This window comes from Rhipicephalus sanguineus, chromosome 8 (assembly GCF_013339695.2).
Source record: "Rhipicephalus sanguineus isolate Rsan-2018 chromosome 8, BIME_Rsan_1.4, whole genome shotgun sequence".
Taxonomy (NCBI): Eukaryota; Metazoa; Arthropoda; class Arachnida; order Ixodida; family Ixodidae; genus Rhipicephalus; species Rhipicephalus sanguineus.
Window position 1 is genome coordinate 64,013,101 of NC_051183.1, and position 17,038 is coordinate 64,030,138.

At 47.0% G+C, this 17,038-nt stretch overlaps 1 protein-coding gene across 1 annotated transcript; it reads left to right on the plus strand.

The window, feature by feature from the left end:
* The first annotated feature begins 3,884 nt into the window (after window positions 1-3,884).
* On the plus strand, window positions 3,885-14,108 carry LOC119403278 (uncharacterized). The gene is made up of 4 exons (XM_049418251.1): window positions 3,885-4,200; window positions 7,854-8,163; window positions 12,271-12,561; window positions 13,956-14,108. The coding sequence occupies exons 1-4, from the start codon at window positions 3,890-3,892 to the stop codon at window positions 14,106-14,108; spliced, it is 1,065 nt and encodes a 354-aa protein (XP_049274208.1). The 5' UTR covers window positions 3,885-3,889.
* The last annotated feature ends 2,930 nt before the right edge of the window (window positions 14,109-17,038 follow it).

The following is a 17,038-nucleotide window of genomic DNA, read 5'->3' on the forward strand; positions in this document are numbered from 1 at the left end:
CCCTGAACTACGAAGGGAAAGGTCCGACTAAATGATGGTATGGGGAGGACTTGGCACCCTATTCAGATGATTAGGAGGGGGGAAGCGGCTGTCACCCCCCCCCCCCCCCCCCCCACCAATGCCCCTTCCTCATCTGCGCGCACGCCTATGAAGACGATTGTAGGACGAAAGCAGACACGGAATGACATGTGCAAACATGTGTCTTGCTTCGTCCTACACTGCTCTTGGTTTTCCAGTGATGTGTACAGTGCGGCGTACTCGAATTAGTAAAACCAACTATTGCTCCTTCTCGTGCGATCTTCACGAATTGTTCATCGTTGATTTTCTAAGGCTCGGCGAGTGCTGCTTCCAAGCCAAGCTCGGCGAAGAGCACGGTTTCTCCAAAGTCATCGGCTCAAGCTTCGGTGAAAGGATCCAAAACACCGACGGGGGAAACGCAAGCGAAGCCTGAATGGGGACAAAATGCAGCAGGTGAGCCTAAAGATCGGTAAGCTGGCAGCTCTCGCTCACTGCTCAACTCACTCACTCACTCACTCACTCACTCACTCACTCACTCACTCACTCACTCACTCACTCACTCAGTCACTCACTCACTCACTCACTCACTCACTCACTCACTCACTCACTCACTCACTCACTCACTCACTCACTCACTCACTCACTCACTCACTCACTCACTCACTCACTCACTCACTCACTCACACTCACTCACTCACTCACTCACTCACTCACTCACTCACTCACTCACTCACTCACTCACTCACTCACTCACTCACTCACTCACTCACTCACTCACTCACTCACTCACTCACTCACTCACTCACTCACTCACTCACTCACTCACTCACTCACTCACTCACTCACTCACTCACTCACTCACTCACTCACTCACAGTGGAAGACCGTGAGATCTTCAAACTCCTAAGCATTTTTTCTTTCTAGGAAGCCCGTAAGGGTACCTACATGATAGCCTAAAGTGGGTTTTTACCAGCTAAGATTGTGGAGTATCCCTCACTTATCTCCTAAAGAAGTTTGACTTCTTTTGGTTTGGAATTGCTTTTGTCTGTCTAATGCATGCGTATAATTCACACACAAAAAAGTAATAAAGCATCGTGCATTGCGGCGGCGCCGCTCGAAAACACCGAAATTACACAACTAGGTGTAGAATATCGACAGGAGCTGAAGTTGAGTGGCGAAGACTTACGTTTGCTGTGAGTAATTTTAATCAATCAAATAATCAGTAAAGATTTATACATTTGAAATACGAAGCTTCCTTCAGCTGTTCGCTTCACTTTGCATGGAAAACGATGAGTAAACTGCGCCGGTCTCAGACGCCGTGTAATCAGATGTAGTGACTCCAAGCTGATCCTCATAGCATTGAATTACATGCATTTCAAATGAGTTTTTCATGCGCTTTGTAATGGCAGGCGGATCGCGTAGGTGGTAGAACGTAAGAAATCTCACGTACCTCAATGCATAAAGGAATAGCCGCAGCCCGTAAGCGATAAATGCATAGTCCGAAGTAGCACATCTCAGCAGGCCACACGAGGGCCTGCTGACCGTCGCAATAATTTTCTGACGGTGCCCTTTTCTGCCTAGTGTGTCCAAACGTTGTTTGGGAGGCTTGAAAAACGGAATATTGTAGTAGGGTTATTTCTAAGTCATAGTTTCTTTGAGCAATTTTTCGCAGCCTACTCTATGATAGAGCGAATCTTGTAGGCCATGGTACACCTCCGTTTAATTGCTATCAGGAACTGCAATTGTCGGAAAGACGCCCGAGTCGGGACAAGCAATGAAACTGCCAGAGTCGTCTGAACCCAAGCAACGCAACACCATCACATAAATTCATCTACTAAGTGTAATATCTGGTGTAGCTGGGCGACCGTATCGCCGGACTTACCTCCTGCAGTTTTAGTCGGCAACTTTGTCTATGTTTGCGCACACGGCCTCCGTGATTAAAACCTATCCTTAGGGGCTGTGCCTCTGCTGTATTTGAGAAGTCTCACGCACTGCATGCTCCGAACCTCCGGAGCGTGAGAATGCAGGATTGGTGACGGCAGACCCGCATCACGAAAGGCAACGAAACCGCACGAACGTCCAAAGACGCTGGCAAAACGCTCAAACAATTTCATCTACTAACCGCAGTTAACATTGCAGCAGGACGAGTTTAACACCAGAATTGAACACCTCACTAGTATTCAAGACGTTTAAACTAGAACGTTTATTCTACTTCACGAGCGAAATGTACGCTATACTACGCCTAATCATGGTGTCGATAAGTACAATACTGTGGAATCTCGTTGATACGATTTTCACGCGCATTGAAAATAAAAACGTATTATCCGAAAGTCGCATTATCCTAAACGGGGCCCAAAACATCACGGAAAGTACATACTTGGCACGAAACCTGCTTTTATTAAAGAACTTCAGTATGATCCGTCAGTTTGCGTAGTTTTATGCAACCTGTAGTTTTATGCAAACCTAAGCCACTATGTTTTTGCAAGAGTGCGTAATCCAAACATGCCCTGCACGGAAGTGTTCCCTTTAACAGTGTACATGCGAGCAGAGAAGCGGGTTCATTTTTTGCTGATGACATGAGCAGACGTGAATGCTGACGTCACGGCCTGCGCTTGGGATACCGAAAGGCCTGGAGGGGACAAGGGATCACTCCTTGGAATTAGTGGCCTGTCCGCGGCTCGTAGTGCTGCCGCGTTTGGCAGTGTTGCTCGTGAGAACATTCTGAGCTCGATGGGCACGTTTACTTGAAATGTTAAATAAAATTATCGGAGGTTTTTAGGGGCCCTTAGAAGGAGTTTTGACAATAATTTTAAATATTTTTTACTTTCACTCTGAATAAAAACACTGGTGTTGGTAACACTAAAAAGAGTATTGTGGTGTCTGGGAATGCATCGAATATATTTTTAATACCGCTACCTAAAAAAAAAAAAAACTTTCGGTTTCAATATCGAGGGCGCGGCTGCTCAGTGACATGTCATCGCAGTGTGACCTCACGGGGAGACAGCAACTCGCGACGTTATAGCGGCAGATCTGTCATCTGCTCATGGTGCACGTAAACAACGACGAGTGAATTGTCGTTTAGCGACCCCGACAGTGATTTCTGCAATTTAGGCTGCACGCAGGACGGAGAATTCGCAAACTCAGTGGAACTGTGTTGACTCATCGGGATAATGTCCGTCGCGGCGAGGCTAGCTTGCATATTCTCAGCGACGAAAGCTTTAAAATCAAAGCAAATTATTTTACACCTGCCTGACTCCGGTGTGAGGAGAGCGTTAACACTGCATAGCAATTAAGGAAGCGTAAAATGTCCCTTTTGCGCTATCTTAAAATCGTGTAATTACTCCTTAAAGGGACACTAAAGAGAAACAATGAATTGGTTTAGAGTGATAAATTGTGCTCTGAGAACTCTAATGTCGTTAATTTCGCCATCATAAGTTTATTAATAGAGGAGAAGATCGAGTTCAAAGTTTCATTTTTAAATTTCGCGCCGAAATCTTCCCGCGTGACGTCACGGATTTCAAAGTGTACTTATCGTATTTTGGCGCCATTGGCTCAACAAAATTACCCCAAACTTGGTATGTTAAGTCTATGGCCCCTCAGAGGACGATGTACTTCATTTTTACCGATTAGGAATTATGTATTCCCTAGTAGGCGCCGTCAAAACATGTGACGTCACGGAGAATGCGCCGGAAACTTCAAGGTAGCGTCGCCACCCACATTTTGTTTTTACGTGTTTTCTCGCTTACGAAGCGTCTTCTCGCAGCAAGCGTGGTGTTTTTTGGTATCGCGAAAGAGTGCTTTACTAATATGAGAAAAATCGTTTTGCTCTTTAGGGTCCCTATAAGGTAGCGTCGTATATTGCAGGCGTCGACATGTTTCCCGAATATCCACCGGAGCCGGCCGGAGAGAAGCCAGAGGCTGGGAAGGAGGAGCCCGAGGAGGAGGAAGGCCGGAGCATGCTGTTTGCGGCGCTTGCCATGCTGGGCCTTCTGGGGCTGCTCGTTCTGGCTGGCCTTTTCCTGTACACCAAGCCGCTGGAGGCGCTCACCAACGGCACCATCCTCAAGGTGAACCCTTGCTCGTCGCCCGGCTGCGTCAAGGCCAAGACTCTGTCCGACGGCATGCTCTACTCCAGCAGCGTCAAGCAGGGACGCGAGCTGCACCCGTGTAACAACTTCTACCAGTGAGCAGTGTTGCCGATGTTGTTTCGCGAGTTTCAACGTGCCCTGTATTGCGGTATTGCGCAGTGACGTTTGCGCAACGCTGATATTAACAGCGGCGTTTGTTTAAGCTCGAGCTTGGTCCCGTTAATGTTCGCAATCTCGGTTGAGCGAAGACGTCACCATGTGTCGCCTAGCAACGCGTTGGAGGAAGGAAAAGAAGAAAAGTGGAGAGGGAACATAAAAAAATGCAACGAAATAAATTTTCTTCGCGATGCGGGATTCGAACCCGGGTACACACGGTCCGAATGCGAGCGTTGTAACCTCTCGGCTGTACATGTGCACTAGCTGAACAAGCAATTATGGGAACCATATGATTGCGTTGCTATGTGTTAGCGAACAAGAAAGATAGGCAGAAATAGAAAGAAGGAGAAAGAATGGGAAAGAGAGAAAGAAATTGCAGAACGAAGTAGAGAGAGAGAAATAAAAAAATAAAAATTAATTGACAGAGAGAGGGAAATAGTGAGATAGAAGTAGAGGGGCAGAGCCTCAACTTTTTCCCAGGTTTAGCAGCCCCTCTCTATGTTCATGTGGCTATGTCTTGGCTTAACTGGCCATCTCTAGGATTGGCTAGACTGCTATGCTAAGGAAGGCCACCAAGCTCCGCCGTTCCTTCAGGCTTGGCACCACCAGCGCGAAACTGCAGTAATATTTTTCAAGTAAAGCGTCGCCGTTGTAGTAGTCACACCTAAACACCAGTTGCTCCTTGAGCAGAGCGTGTGTGAGGAATGTGTTGTAAATAAACCTGCTGGCCAGGGATCCAGCTGCGCCGCTGCCGGATGACGTCACCGCTGCCGTCATTGTGGCTCATTTGGTGAGTCGCGCGGAGGGAAAGGGAAGGAAAAGGGGCCGCGCTCGCTCGGCAGGTCTTCTATCGCCTCGGATCAGTATCCCAGTTGGGACGGCACGGCCGCGCGTCTTGAGTTCCACGGAGGAGCAGGCGGCGTTTAATCAACGGCAGCGAGAACTCGCCCGGGAAAACGCTGATCGTCGATGTGGGGACCCCTTCGCGAGGGCTGCTCAAACCGAGGCCACACGTCAGCGAAGAGCTGGCGATCCCGAGTTGAGGGAACACGGAGCTTTCCCGGTTATGCCCTTAATTGTCTTTATAATGTTTCTCTACATGGACAAGTACGAGGCACAGTAGGCGCACCAACGATAAGCTTTGCTTACGTACATCTTCTCGACAGGGTACGGAGTTGTAATTTTTTTTTATGGCGATGTCTATGGGTATGTCCCTTCGAACGGGGCGGCAGCAAAACAGTCTCACAGACTCATTGTTATCAGATTTTCAAGTGTGTATTGCATTCCGTAGTAGGGTACAAGCTTAGAAGGCATCGGCCATTCTACCTCAAAGAGGGATGCACACAATTAAGCTGGCACCAACGAGCACACACAGGCTGACTTCATAAGCTCGACGGTCGGTGTCCTCGCCGCCGGAGAACATCGTGAACTGGACCATTGTTTTAGTCACGGAGGCAATCGGCCTCCGCGCTTTGGTCATGTGGGAGTGACCTCTTCCGCCTTCTTAAGCTGTATCCGACTGTAGCGTTCTCCTCCATCTTTTTATGACCCCTTTGTTCTTTGTCGACATGTTTATTTCTATACCCGACGCTTTTACCGTTACCCGTTGAAAACCATCTTTTCGCTGCTTTTGTTCTCACGAATATCACCGTGTTTTCGTTATCTCCTCTGCATACAAGTTCAGGATTTCATCCACTGTGTATCCCAGCGCCTCTAGAATGTGGAATATATGTTTTACGGGACGTTGTACTGCTTACTAGATAACGTGGGGCTGAGCTTTCTGATCCCTAATTTATAGTGACAGTCATAGGCGTGCGCAGTTTCCCTTCAGGGGGGGGGGGGGCGAAGGTTCATCGCAGCGCCCGCCTTCTTATTAACTAGTATTAAGTCAAAGTATGGGGCAGACTGAAGTATTGGTGAGTCTGAGTCCGAGTGAGCCCTAAGCGTAAAATATTATTGAGTGAGTCTGAGTGAGCTGCACATTTTTTATTTTGCCGACCTATCGTCCTATCTATCCGTCTTGAGCATTACTGTCAGCTTTGTATCGGCTCACGTTTATACTCACGCGTATTCAAACGTATGTCAGCGGACTAGCCTTCGTGCGCCACCTCAATGTTTACTGATGACAGGCGTTAGTTTGGGAGCGGGGGGGGGGGGGGGGAGGGGAATACTCTCCCCGCGAGCTCTTTCATGAGAAGTTTCTGATAAAAGTATCTGAGTCGCGTATTTCATATAAATGTCCTTACTGGAATGCAACCACTGATGACTCGTGTTTGAAGGTACGAGCTCAGAAGGGGCCACGCAGATCACTGTTTATGGAGATATTGGCGGTAAAAAAAAGCATTGACACCATGTTAGAAAAAGCTAATTTTACGCTAACGCACTCATGAGTGGACTCACACAGTCTCAGATCGAGCCGTGAATACGAGTGTGGGTAAGTCAGGGTGAGTAATATTCTGGTTAGTTTGATTCCCAGTGAGTCTGGTTGAGGAAAATTGTGGTGAGCCTGAATCTGAGTGAGCCCTAAGAGCGAAGTATATTTCTTGAGTGAGTCTAAGTGAGCGCCCATTTTTTTCTGACCTACGGCTGCGATAACGTGACAGCATATTGATAAAATATCTGCATTATCTAAAAGAAGAGACCCTGCATTTCGCTTAATGAAGCATACGCCTGTGCCACACGCTTGCGGTTAGGGCATCGCGCTTTTATAATAGAAACCTGAAGCTGAACTGCCGCCATTGGCCTTCCTTGTGTCTATGTATCTGTCTCTCTTCCTATCTTTCTTTCTCTCTTTCTGTTTATTATATCTTTTCTCTTTCTTTTTCTTTCTATTTCTTTGTCTCTCTTGCTCCCTCTTTGTATCTTGTCTTTCTTCTCTTTGTTTTTCTTTCTCTTTTTCACGTTTCCTCTCTCATTCTATATAGCTCTCTTCATTTTTTTCTCTCTCTCTATCTCTTTCTTTCACTTCGTCTTGCTCTGTATTTACTGTCTCTTTTTGTGTCTGTTTGTTTCAATTTCTTCCTCTCTCTATTTCCTTATCTGTCTTTCTCTTTTTATATTTGTTTCCTTTCTTTCTCTCTATTTCTCTCACTTTCTTTCTTTCTTTCTTTCTTTCTTTCTTTCTTTCTTTCTTTCTTTCTTTCTTTCTTTCTTTCTTTCTTTCTTTCTTTCTTTCTTTCTTTCTTTCTTTCTTTCTTTCTTTCTTTCTTTCTTTCTTTCTTTCTTTCTTTCTCACTCCGTGCTCATTCTCTCGCCTACCCGAGTTATTGCACCCCACGTCGGACAGATCGGCGCAGCGGTAGCGCCGGTCGCAGGTGCTCAAGGAGCGAAGCAAAAGATGAAGAAGAGGACAAAGAACGCGCGCGCGGGCCGATTTATTGCGTTTCCACTAGGCCCAGCCGCGACGCGGGGTCGCTATGCAATGCGCAGAGACGCTCGGCGCAGTTTCCTGCACACAGCTTGAGGTCGAAGCTCGAGCTTAAACAACCCCGCTGTTACACCAAGCTACTGGTCGCCTTGAAAATCGTCGTTCTCGTGTGATCCCGAGTGCTCTCGTTTGACTCTCGCCTTTTACCGCTTTAAATGTCGGCAGCTACTCCTGCGGAGGCTGGGCGTCCACAAACTTCGAATCCAGCGCTCACACCGCCCTCAACGGGATCCTGCTGAATCTGATGAATCGCACGCTTTCCACGGTCAGCCTGCACACGTCGGCTTTCGCGCCGTACCGAAACCTGATCCTCTACTACCGTTCCTGCATCGAGTTCCACACGACGCCCATGCCGACGGATGTGCGCGTGCGCAAAGCGCTGTACCTGCTGGACTTGAGCTTCACCGAGTGGCTCGATCACAACACGGACCCCATCTTCCTGTTCTACTTCATCATTCGTCTCTCGCTGTCCCAGGTACTCGATCCTAAACGGTTCTTTATTTAGCGAAACATCTGTGGCGCAAACTGAGGACTAAGGGAAATAAAATCGCGGCAGTTGCACGCTAGTGGTGCAAAGCCTCGGGAAACAGCGGACCTGGTGGCCTTTCCATCTAACTCACCCTCACACGTTGCTCCTCCTCAACCTCCTTCCCATTCTCGCTCCTTGCTATACTATACTGTACTTGGCTTTGCTATGCTTAACCGTCTCCTCTCCTCCTTTGCCTCCTTCTCACCTTCACATCACTCCTCCTTACCCTCACTTCCTTTCCGACCCTCTCGCTACACAGTACTACACATGACTATGCTATGATTCATCGTCTCCTCAACTTCGTTCCCTCCATATCCCACACACTTCTCTGTCCCACCCTATACTATACTATACTATACTATACTATACTATACTATACAATGCTGCTAAGCTTTACCCTTTTCCCTCACTTCTCTTTCATCATCATCATCATCATCATCATCAGCCTGTCTACGCCCACTGCAGGGCAAAGGCCTCTCCCATGTTCCGCCAATCAACCCGGTCCTGTGCTTTCTGCTGCCACGTTATACCTGCAAACTTCTTAATCTCATCTACCCACCTAATTTTCTGTCTCCCCCTCACGCGTTTGCCATCTCTTGGAATCCAGTCAGTTACCCTTAATGACCACCGGTTATCCTGCCGACGTGCTACGTGCCCGGCCCATATCCATTTCTTCTTCTTGATTTCAACTATGATGTCCTTAACCCCCGTTTGTTCCCTGACCCACTCTGCTCTCTTCCTGTCTCTTAAGGTTACACCTATCATTTTCCTTTCCATCGCTCGCTGCGTCGTCCTCTATTTAAGTTGAACCCTCTTTGTAAGTCTCCAGGTTTCTGCTCCGTAGGTAAGTACCGGTAAGATGCAGCTGTTATATACCTTCCTCTTGAGGGATAGTGGTAGATTACCATTCATGATTTGATAATGCTTGCCGAATGAGCCCCAACCCATCCTTATTCTTCTAGTTATTTCACTCTCATGGTTCGTCTCCGCGGTTACTACCTGTCCTAACTAGACGTACTCCTTTACAACTTCCAGTGTCTCGCCACCTATCGCAAAGCGCTGTTCTCTGCCAATATTGTTCCACATTACTTTAGTTTTATGCATATTAAATTTCAGACCTACTCTTCTACTTTCCCTATCCAGTTCAGTAATCATGAGCTGTAATTCGTCTTCCGCGTTACTCATCAATGCAATGTCATCAGCGAATCGTAGGTTACTGAGATACTCTCCATTAACTCTTATCCCTAACTCTTCCCAATCTAGGGCCCTGAAAACCTCTTGTAAACACGCGGTGAATAACATTGGAGAGATCGTGTCTCCCTGCCGTACGCCCTTCTTTATTGGGATTCTGTCGCTTTCTTTATGGAGGACTATAGTGGCTGTGGATCCGCTGTAGATTTCTTCCATTATGTTTATATAGGCTTCGTCGATGCCTTGATTCCGCAGTGCCTGCATGACCGCTGATGTCTCCACCGAATCAAATGCCTTCTCGTAATCTATGAAGGCTATGTATAGGGGTTGGTTGTATTCCGCGCATTTCTCTATCACCTGATTGATAGTATGAATATGGTCTATTGTTGAGAATCCTGTACGAAATCCTGCCTGGTCCCTTGGTTGATTGAACTCTAATGTCGTATTAATTCTGTTAGCAATTACTTTTGTAAATAGCTTGTAGACAACGAACAGTAAGCTTATGGGCCTGTAATTTTTCAGGTCCTTGACTTCCCCTTTCTTATGGATCAAGATGATGTTCGCATTCTTCCAAGATTCTGGTATCCTCCCCGTCGAGAGGCACTTCGTATACAGGGTGGCCAGTTTCTCTAACATAATCTCTCCACCGTCTTTCAACAGGTCTGATGTTACCTGATCCTCACCAGCTGCCTTGCCTCTTTGCATTCCCTTTAGGGCTTTCTTTACTTCTCCTGTCAATACTGGTGGGATGTCAGATTCCTCTGCGCTATTACTCCTTCTTACGTTATCATCCTGACTGTTTCGGCTGCTGTACAGATCTCTGTAGAACTCTTCCGCTACCTCAACTATTCTATCCATATTGGTTGTGACCTTGCCATCCTTGTCCCTTAATGCATACATCTGGTTTTTGCCTATGCGCAGTTTTGTCTTCATAGCTTTGAGGCTTCTTCGGTTCTTTAGAGCATGCTCAATTCTCTCCATATCATACTTTCTTATGTCGGCTACTTTACGCCTATTGATTAACTTCGAAAGCTCCGCCAGCTCTATTTTGTCTGTTGCATTTGAGGCTTTCATAGCTTGACGTTTCTTAATGAGGTTTTTCGTCTCTTGGGATAGCTTACCAGTATCCTGTCTAACGACTGTACCCCCGACTTCCACTGCACACTCCTTGATGATACTAGTCAGATTATCATTTATTGCGTCAACGCTAAGGTCGGTTTCCTCGGTTAAAGCCGCGTACCTATTCTGAAGTGAAACTCTGAATTCCTGAACTTTCCCTCTCAGAGCTAGTTCATTAATCGGCTTCTTGCGTGTCAGTTTCTGCCGTTCCTTCCTCACGTCAAGTTGTATTCTAGATCTTACCATTCTATGGTCACTGCATCGGATCTTGTTAACTACTTCCACATCCTGTACAATGCCCGGGTGGCCGCACATTATGAAGTCTAATTCATTTTTAGTTTCGCCATTAGGACTCCTCCACGTCCACTTACGAATATGGAATATGGCATCGGCTCTAGAAACGCCAGAGGGGAGTTACTAGTAGAGTTTGCAGAACGCAATAATTTACGCATCTTGAATACCTTCTACAGAAAACGGGCTACTTCTCTTTCACACCCCATTTACTATATTATACTATGCCCCATTCTTGGCTTTGCGTACCGTGGCATAGCTAGGCTGGGCTCTTCGCTGAACCAATTAATGCGGGACGACAACGAAGTTTTGCCAGGCTTAAACCACAGCTTCGCTGTTAAAAAATTCACGAGCCCTTCCTCTGTCGGGGAAATGGACGCAAGCGAAGTTTGGCGTGGGCGTGCGTGAGCTTTCTTTCCTTCTTTCTTTCGCATCGCGCAATGCCCCCTCCTAACGTAAGCGTTCAGGTTTACTATAGGTAGTAGCCGTCCCCGGCACGCTATTTTCGGGCTGAGTCGGCATGGTCCCTTTCATGTCGACCGTTCGATCGTCAGCGTGTAGAACTTCCCAACGAAAAGACCAACACGCGATCACGGAAACACGGGTTATGAACTCAAGTTTCTCGAAGTAGGAAGTTTCCTCAACTGTGTAATTCCTGGTATTGACCTGAAGCGTTGTTCAGCACATCGCCTTTAGTCTGCCAACACAAAATATTTCAATGAAGTGCCCATAGCAAGCGTACTGCTTCCCAACTGATTTTCTTTTTCCTTGGGCGCGTAGCCTAGTGGCCAAGGCACTTGCTTTAGGACCGCTGGGACCCGGGCCTAAAAGTCAGCCCCGGAAAAAGGAACAAACAAGGCGAAAGTCATAGATGCCTCATCAAGCGCGAAAATTGACCTTCGGCGTCCCGCGTCGGCGGCTCCAACAAGTGTGGTGAACAATGATCATAATCACGCGCTAAAAGATCGCTAAAAATCGTGACGTCAGTATCACGTCACACGATGTCACGTCATGTGATCATCATCGCATGGAATCGTCGCTTGGTCAGAGGTGGGCCGACCACGGAGGCAGTGCAAAACCTAGTGAGGTGCAGAAAGCTTGTAGTGCCCTCGGTCCTGGAGACAGTGCGAAACAACGTTCGATGCAAAAAGCTTTCGGAGGAGGGCTGGGAAGAGTCGATACATCGACCGAGAAGAGGTTATCTTATCCTGGCGTCCTATCCTGCTTCCGCCTTGTTTTTCGAGGACGCCGATGGTCTTCTTTCGCATTTGATCAGTCATCTAAGGTTTTCGCCTTATGAGCTGTCAGATTGTGGTACGCTAAGAGGACTCTGTTAATGCCATGTAGTGGTAGCGCGAAGAGGAATGCCATCGTTACCGCGGCGCTGTTAAAAATGCTCTAGTATGTTTTTGCCACCACGTACACCGTAATTTGGTTGACTTAACCTCGCAGGGCGTCAGCACATTGCTGAAGCTGAGCGTGATCGAGAAGAACCGCGAGGCCCGCGTCGTGCTGGAAGTCGGCATGTCGGTGAGGAAGAAGTTCTACGCGGGCACGTCTCGCGTCTACGATGAGCGGGCCTGGAGGCTGTACATGAGCGACGCCCTCTTCAGCCTCGGCATTCCCAACATCACCGCAGAGGTGGCCAAGGCGACGCTCCTCTGGGACGTCGCGCAGGAGAAAAAGTGGATGAGGGCGCAGCAGGACCACATCCACGAGCACTCACTCAACGAACTGATCCTAGTGAGTACGGCAAATCATCGTATTGCCACACGCGCTCCTTTCTTTTTATGTTTTATGTTACCGCCCCTTTACATGTTTTACTGCTGCCTTGCGCAAGCCGCGCCAGAATGTCTGGGAACGTTCCAGGTTATTTTACGATCATCTGTTAAGATTGAGCGTGGAAGCCCGAACAGCTGAGTCTATTCTGGAACTAACGCGGCCACCAGCGATAAGTCTGGACTGTTCGATGCCGCATGTATAAACGCCGACGCGCCTTACTGCAGAGCATAATATCGACGTCCGACGTTCTGTTCGCCGCTATCATTGTAAGCGCGTATCGCTCGTAGTTTGACTTCTCGTTTACCGGGCACAAGTTCGCCCAAATAAAAAGCTTAGTCTTGAAGAAGCCGGCTGCTGCTTGCGTCCACGTCACGACCCCGTGACATCTGGTGGAGGTGCTGGGTAGCAGTCGGCTTGTTCAAGACTAAACTTCCTATTTGGGCGAACCTGTGCCCGGTAAACGAGAAGGCAAACTATAAGCAATACACGCTCGCATTGTACCATCACATTATTGATAAGTGTACCAGCGTATTGTGCAGGTTAAAGCAAAAGCTTTAGATTCCTCATCAAGCGCGATACCGTCGGCGTCCCGTAGCGTCGGCGTCAACACGAGCGACGCAAAAAATTATCATCCCGTGATGACGTCATCGTGACGTCACAGATCGACAAAATTTGTGGCGTTTATGACGTCATCATGACATCACTATGACGTGATATGATGACGTCATGACATGTCATCGTCGCTTGGTCAAAGATCACAGATCGACAAAATTTGTGGCGTTTATGACGTCATCATGACATCACTATGACATCATATGATGACGTCATGACATGTCATCGTCGCTTGGTCAAAAGTTGGCCGATCACGGAGGCAGTGCATAACCACGGTAGGTGCAGAAACCTTCAGGAGGTGTGCAGGGCATGATAAATACATCGACCGCGAAGGAAAAGAAAACGACTTTCGCATTCGAACCGTCTTAGGCGCACGCATAAGGGATCCTGTGAGTTTTTGTAGTCCTTTTCTTGTGTTATTTTTACTGCTTTTCGGATGTATAACAATGTATTTTGACATTGTCTATCATTGAGTGTAATAGATTTCTGTATTGTTTAGATACTGTGTGTTCGTGTGAGAAAACAAATGTTTCTCTACATGCTTCAATTTTTTAGTTGCACTGAAATAGTGTAATATAAAGCATATATGTTGAATATATGTATACATGCTCATTGTAGCTTTACCGTTGCCACGTGAGGGCCTTCAGACACATTCAAGCTGTATAGCGCAGCTTTTCTCCTGAAGGACCCCCAACGATTTCGTTGGAAAATAAAAACATTTCTGGTTCTGATTTTGATTACAGGGTACATACAGCGCAAACGAAGAGGACGAACGAAACACATGCGTCAAGACTGCCGCTGTCGCATGTGTTTTTTTCGTCGTCGTCGTTATAAGATTGCTTATGTGCCCCGCAAAGATGAAGACTCAACTAAATCAAGGTATTAAGGGCAAATAAGTTTTTGGGGAAGTAAGCCACCTGAGTGAAGGAAGGTGTCCGTGCGCTTAGACTTGTGGAATTGTTCCCGAGCTCAGGTCTGCTAGATTCCTGGTCCCCAGATGATTTCCACATGGCAGGGCGACCTCCTCTCAGACGTGTCGGTCCCGGGTTCCAATACCAGGCCAGGACGAATTTTTCGAAAAACGGGAAAGCTTTGCTTCGAGAAATTCGTACGTGGCTTCAAATGCCGTGCGTGTATATTAGACACAACCTAAAGAGGCCAACAGACAATGAAAGCACGGGGGGCAACATTTGTAGCTTTTAACAGCAGTGCGGTAATTATGAGATAAATAGAAATGAATTACGGTGGACAAAGAAAACTTGCTTCGGTACGGACCGGACCTACAACCTCCGGATAATGCGTATACGATGCTCGAGTTACGGCGGCGGCCGTTCCCCCGTCCATTTTTATTGGGTATTAACGTGCCCTGGGTGTGTTAGCCAGCGCCACTCGTAGCAGTGACGGCGAGTGCCACAGTGACATAAGTAGTAGCGCGCATAATTGGGCTATAGTTGTTACTCGTTCATTTTGACGGGATATGGTGCGCACACAAACACGGACACTAGAAGAAAGACGGACACTATAGAAACGCCTGTGTTGTTTCCATCTTTCACCTAAAGTTCGTGTTTGGGAGCGCGCCATATCCTATCAAAACATATTGCAGGATAGCGCGAAACTGGTAGTCAAATGTTTTTTTGTTTGCTCCACTAACAAGGACGGTTCCTATAGAGTCCGGTATCCCAAACTCACCTCGGCTAGCGGGCCGCAGTCACGAAATTTTGTACCGCTATGGATTGGACAAGGATGAAAGTTGTAGCGAGTGGTGAGGAGGGGAGCAAAATATAAGCTAACCTTGGCATTTGATGAAAGCCTTTCCTATATATCATATGGGGCTCATTTCTGACGAGGACTTCGTGTTGGGATCCGAGGAACATGTTGATTAATCGCAGCAGGCGAGAAAATAATACCAGTACCATTTAGAAAAGTCACGAAACCTCATTGCTTGTGAAGCACAACATAACCGCTATTCAAAACACACTGGCTTGATGCCTGGCACTGCTTAGCTGAGACGCGAGGAGAAACGCCCTCATTACCTTCTCGCGTGGAGCTGACTTGTTCATGAGGAAAAAGAAATAGTAGATAGGACGAAGACAGTCATGTGCGGGCCGGGCCGAGTCTTTAAGACCGCTGCTATCGAGCGATAAGGTGAACCGTTTAGATATGCCAGATGTTTCGCTTAAATAGAACCATGAATTTTAAAAAGTGGCTAACCGCGACTGAATGAAACCAATCACATTTGGTTTGCTGTCATGTGGCGCTCGTGAGGGTATTTTTATATTGGGATTAATTAGTTAATTACCTGAGATAAATCATGCAGGATTTTTAATATTTGCTTTAGGGCCAAGTGCGTTTTGTTACGTTGTAGAGGGTGTTCCAGAAAGACCGATCCATTTTTTTGTGGCAACGTACATGCTGCGTGGTGATTTTTTTATTCGGCTTTTAAAAAAAGCGCTCTAAATATAAACTAAAACGACTTCACTGCGCTCACGTTGCAGCGCTCTCAACCAAGCTTCAACCGTATTGCAACTCTCTCAAACTCAGGTCACCAAAAAACATATATTTTGTTTCATTCATTTTTTTCACGATGATGATAGTCTTGGGTGACAGAGGAAAAAACGGATAGTCTTGAGACGATATAAGAATGCTTACGCATTTAAAAAATGCGCGCAGCTGGAGCTAATCGTGGAGGCAACAATTTCGTGGCGCGGATTGACGCCTCCTCCGAGAGATGGCGCCACGCTGCGCACGGCGCACAACGCAGCGTGACGCCTAAGTCTGTGTTTAGTATCGTCTCCAACGAATCTTCATTGCCGGTAGGTATTTCACCTTTACATCTCCTCTCGATTACGGCGGTGCCAGCGCAGCTGTTTCAGGCCGAGGTTAAACCTGCATTGTTGTCGGCGTTGCCCTTCGCAATTCCTAGTGGGTATGTGCTACAGAAATTGGGCGACCTCCGCTACTCACCTCCGGTCTACTAAAAATAAAGAAGCTGTCTATAACTGGAATATTCGGCGGTGGAAAAAGTCTGTGCGCTCTTCAAAAGGAAGGTATATATATATATATATATATATATATATATATATATATATATATATATATATATATATATATATATATATATATATATATATATATATATAGATAGATAAAAGGCAGGCAGAGGAAAGTGCAAACACTCGGTGTTCCATTCAGGATACTCGCAGTTCTTCCCAGGATTCCATTTGCGCAATATGTGCAAACGGCCCCTTCGGGATTTGTGCGCGCCTCAATCACGCTATAGAGCAGCTGTACGTTACATGTACTGCCATAATTGTTCCGTGACTTTGGATGTGAATGCCGGTCTTTCGTGTTGGCAGATGGTGGCAAAAGTACTACTGAGAAAAGTCAAGCAATGAAATATTATCATGCCACCAGCTCCGCTTTTTAATCAGTCTACGCGAGGTTAAGTCAGTGAAGCTTCTTGATGTTCTTTTTTTTGCGCTCTTTAAAGGGACACTAAAGGCAAACATTAAGTCGATGTTGATTGTTGAAATAGCGGTCCAGAAACCTCGTAGTGCTACTTTTGTGCCAAGGAAGTGCTTATTTTGAAAGAAAATCACGTTTTAGTCGTCCGCATCACGTTAGCGCACTTCAAATTACCCGCCTGAAAGCGGCGTTTCTCACGTCACTGTTGATGTGCCCAATGTTGCCCGCCTTTACTGGGCGGCGGCGTGCACTGGCGGCGTGCACCATTCGGGCATCCGGCAACATCACATGCATGCGGCATTTTGTCGAACTTTCTGTCAGAGTGACTTTCACGAGCGTGCGAAACACACGCGGCAGTACG

Coding starts and splice junctions, on each gene's coding strand:
- LOC119403278 (XM_049418251.1), top strand. CDS start 3,890: ATGTTTCCCGAATATCCACCGGAGCCGGCCGGAGAGAAGCCAGAGGCT. Junction 4,201..7,853: donor CCGTGTAACAACTTCTACCA/GTGAGCAGTGTT, acceptor AAATGTCGGCAG/CTACTCCTGCGGAGGCTGGG. Junction 12,562..13,955: donor CACTCAACGAACTGATCCTA/GTGAGTACGGCA, acceptor TTTTGATTACAG/GGTACATACAGCGCAAACGA.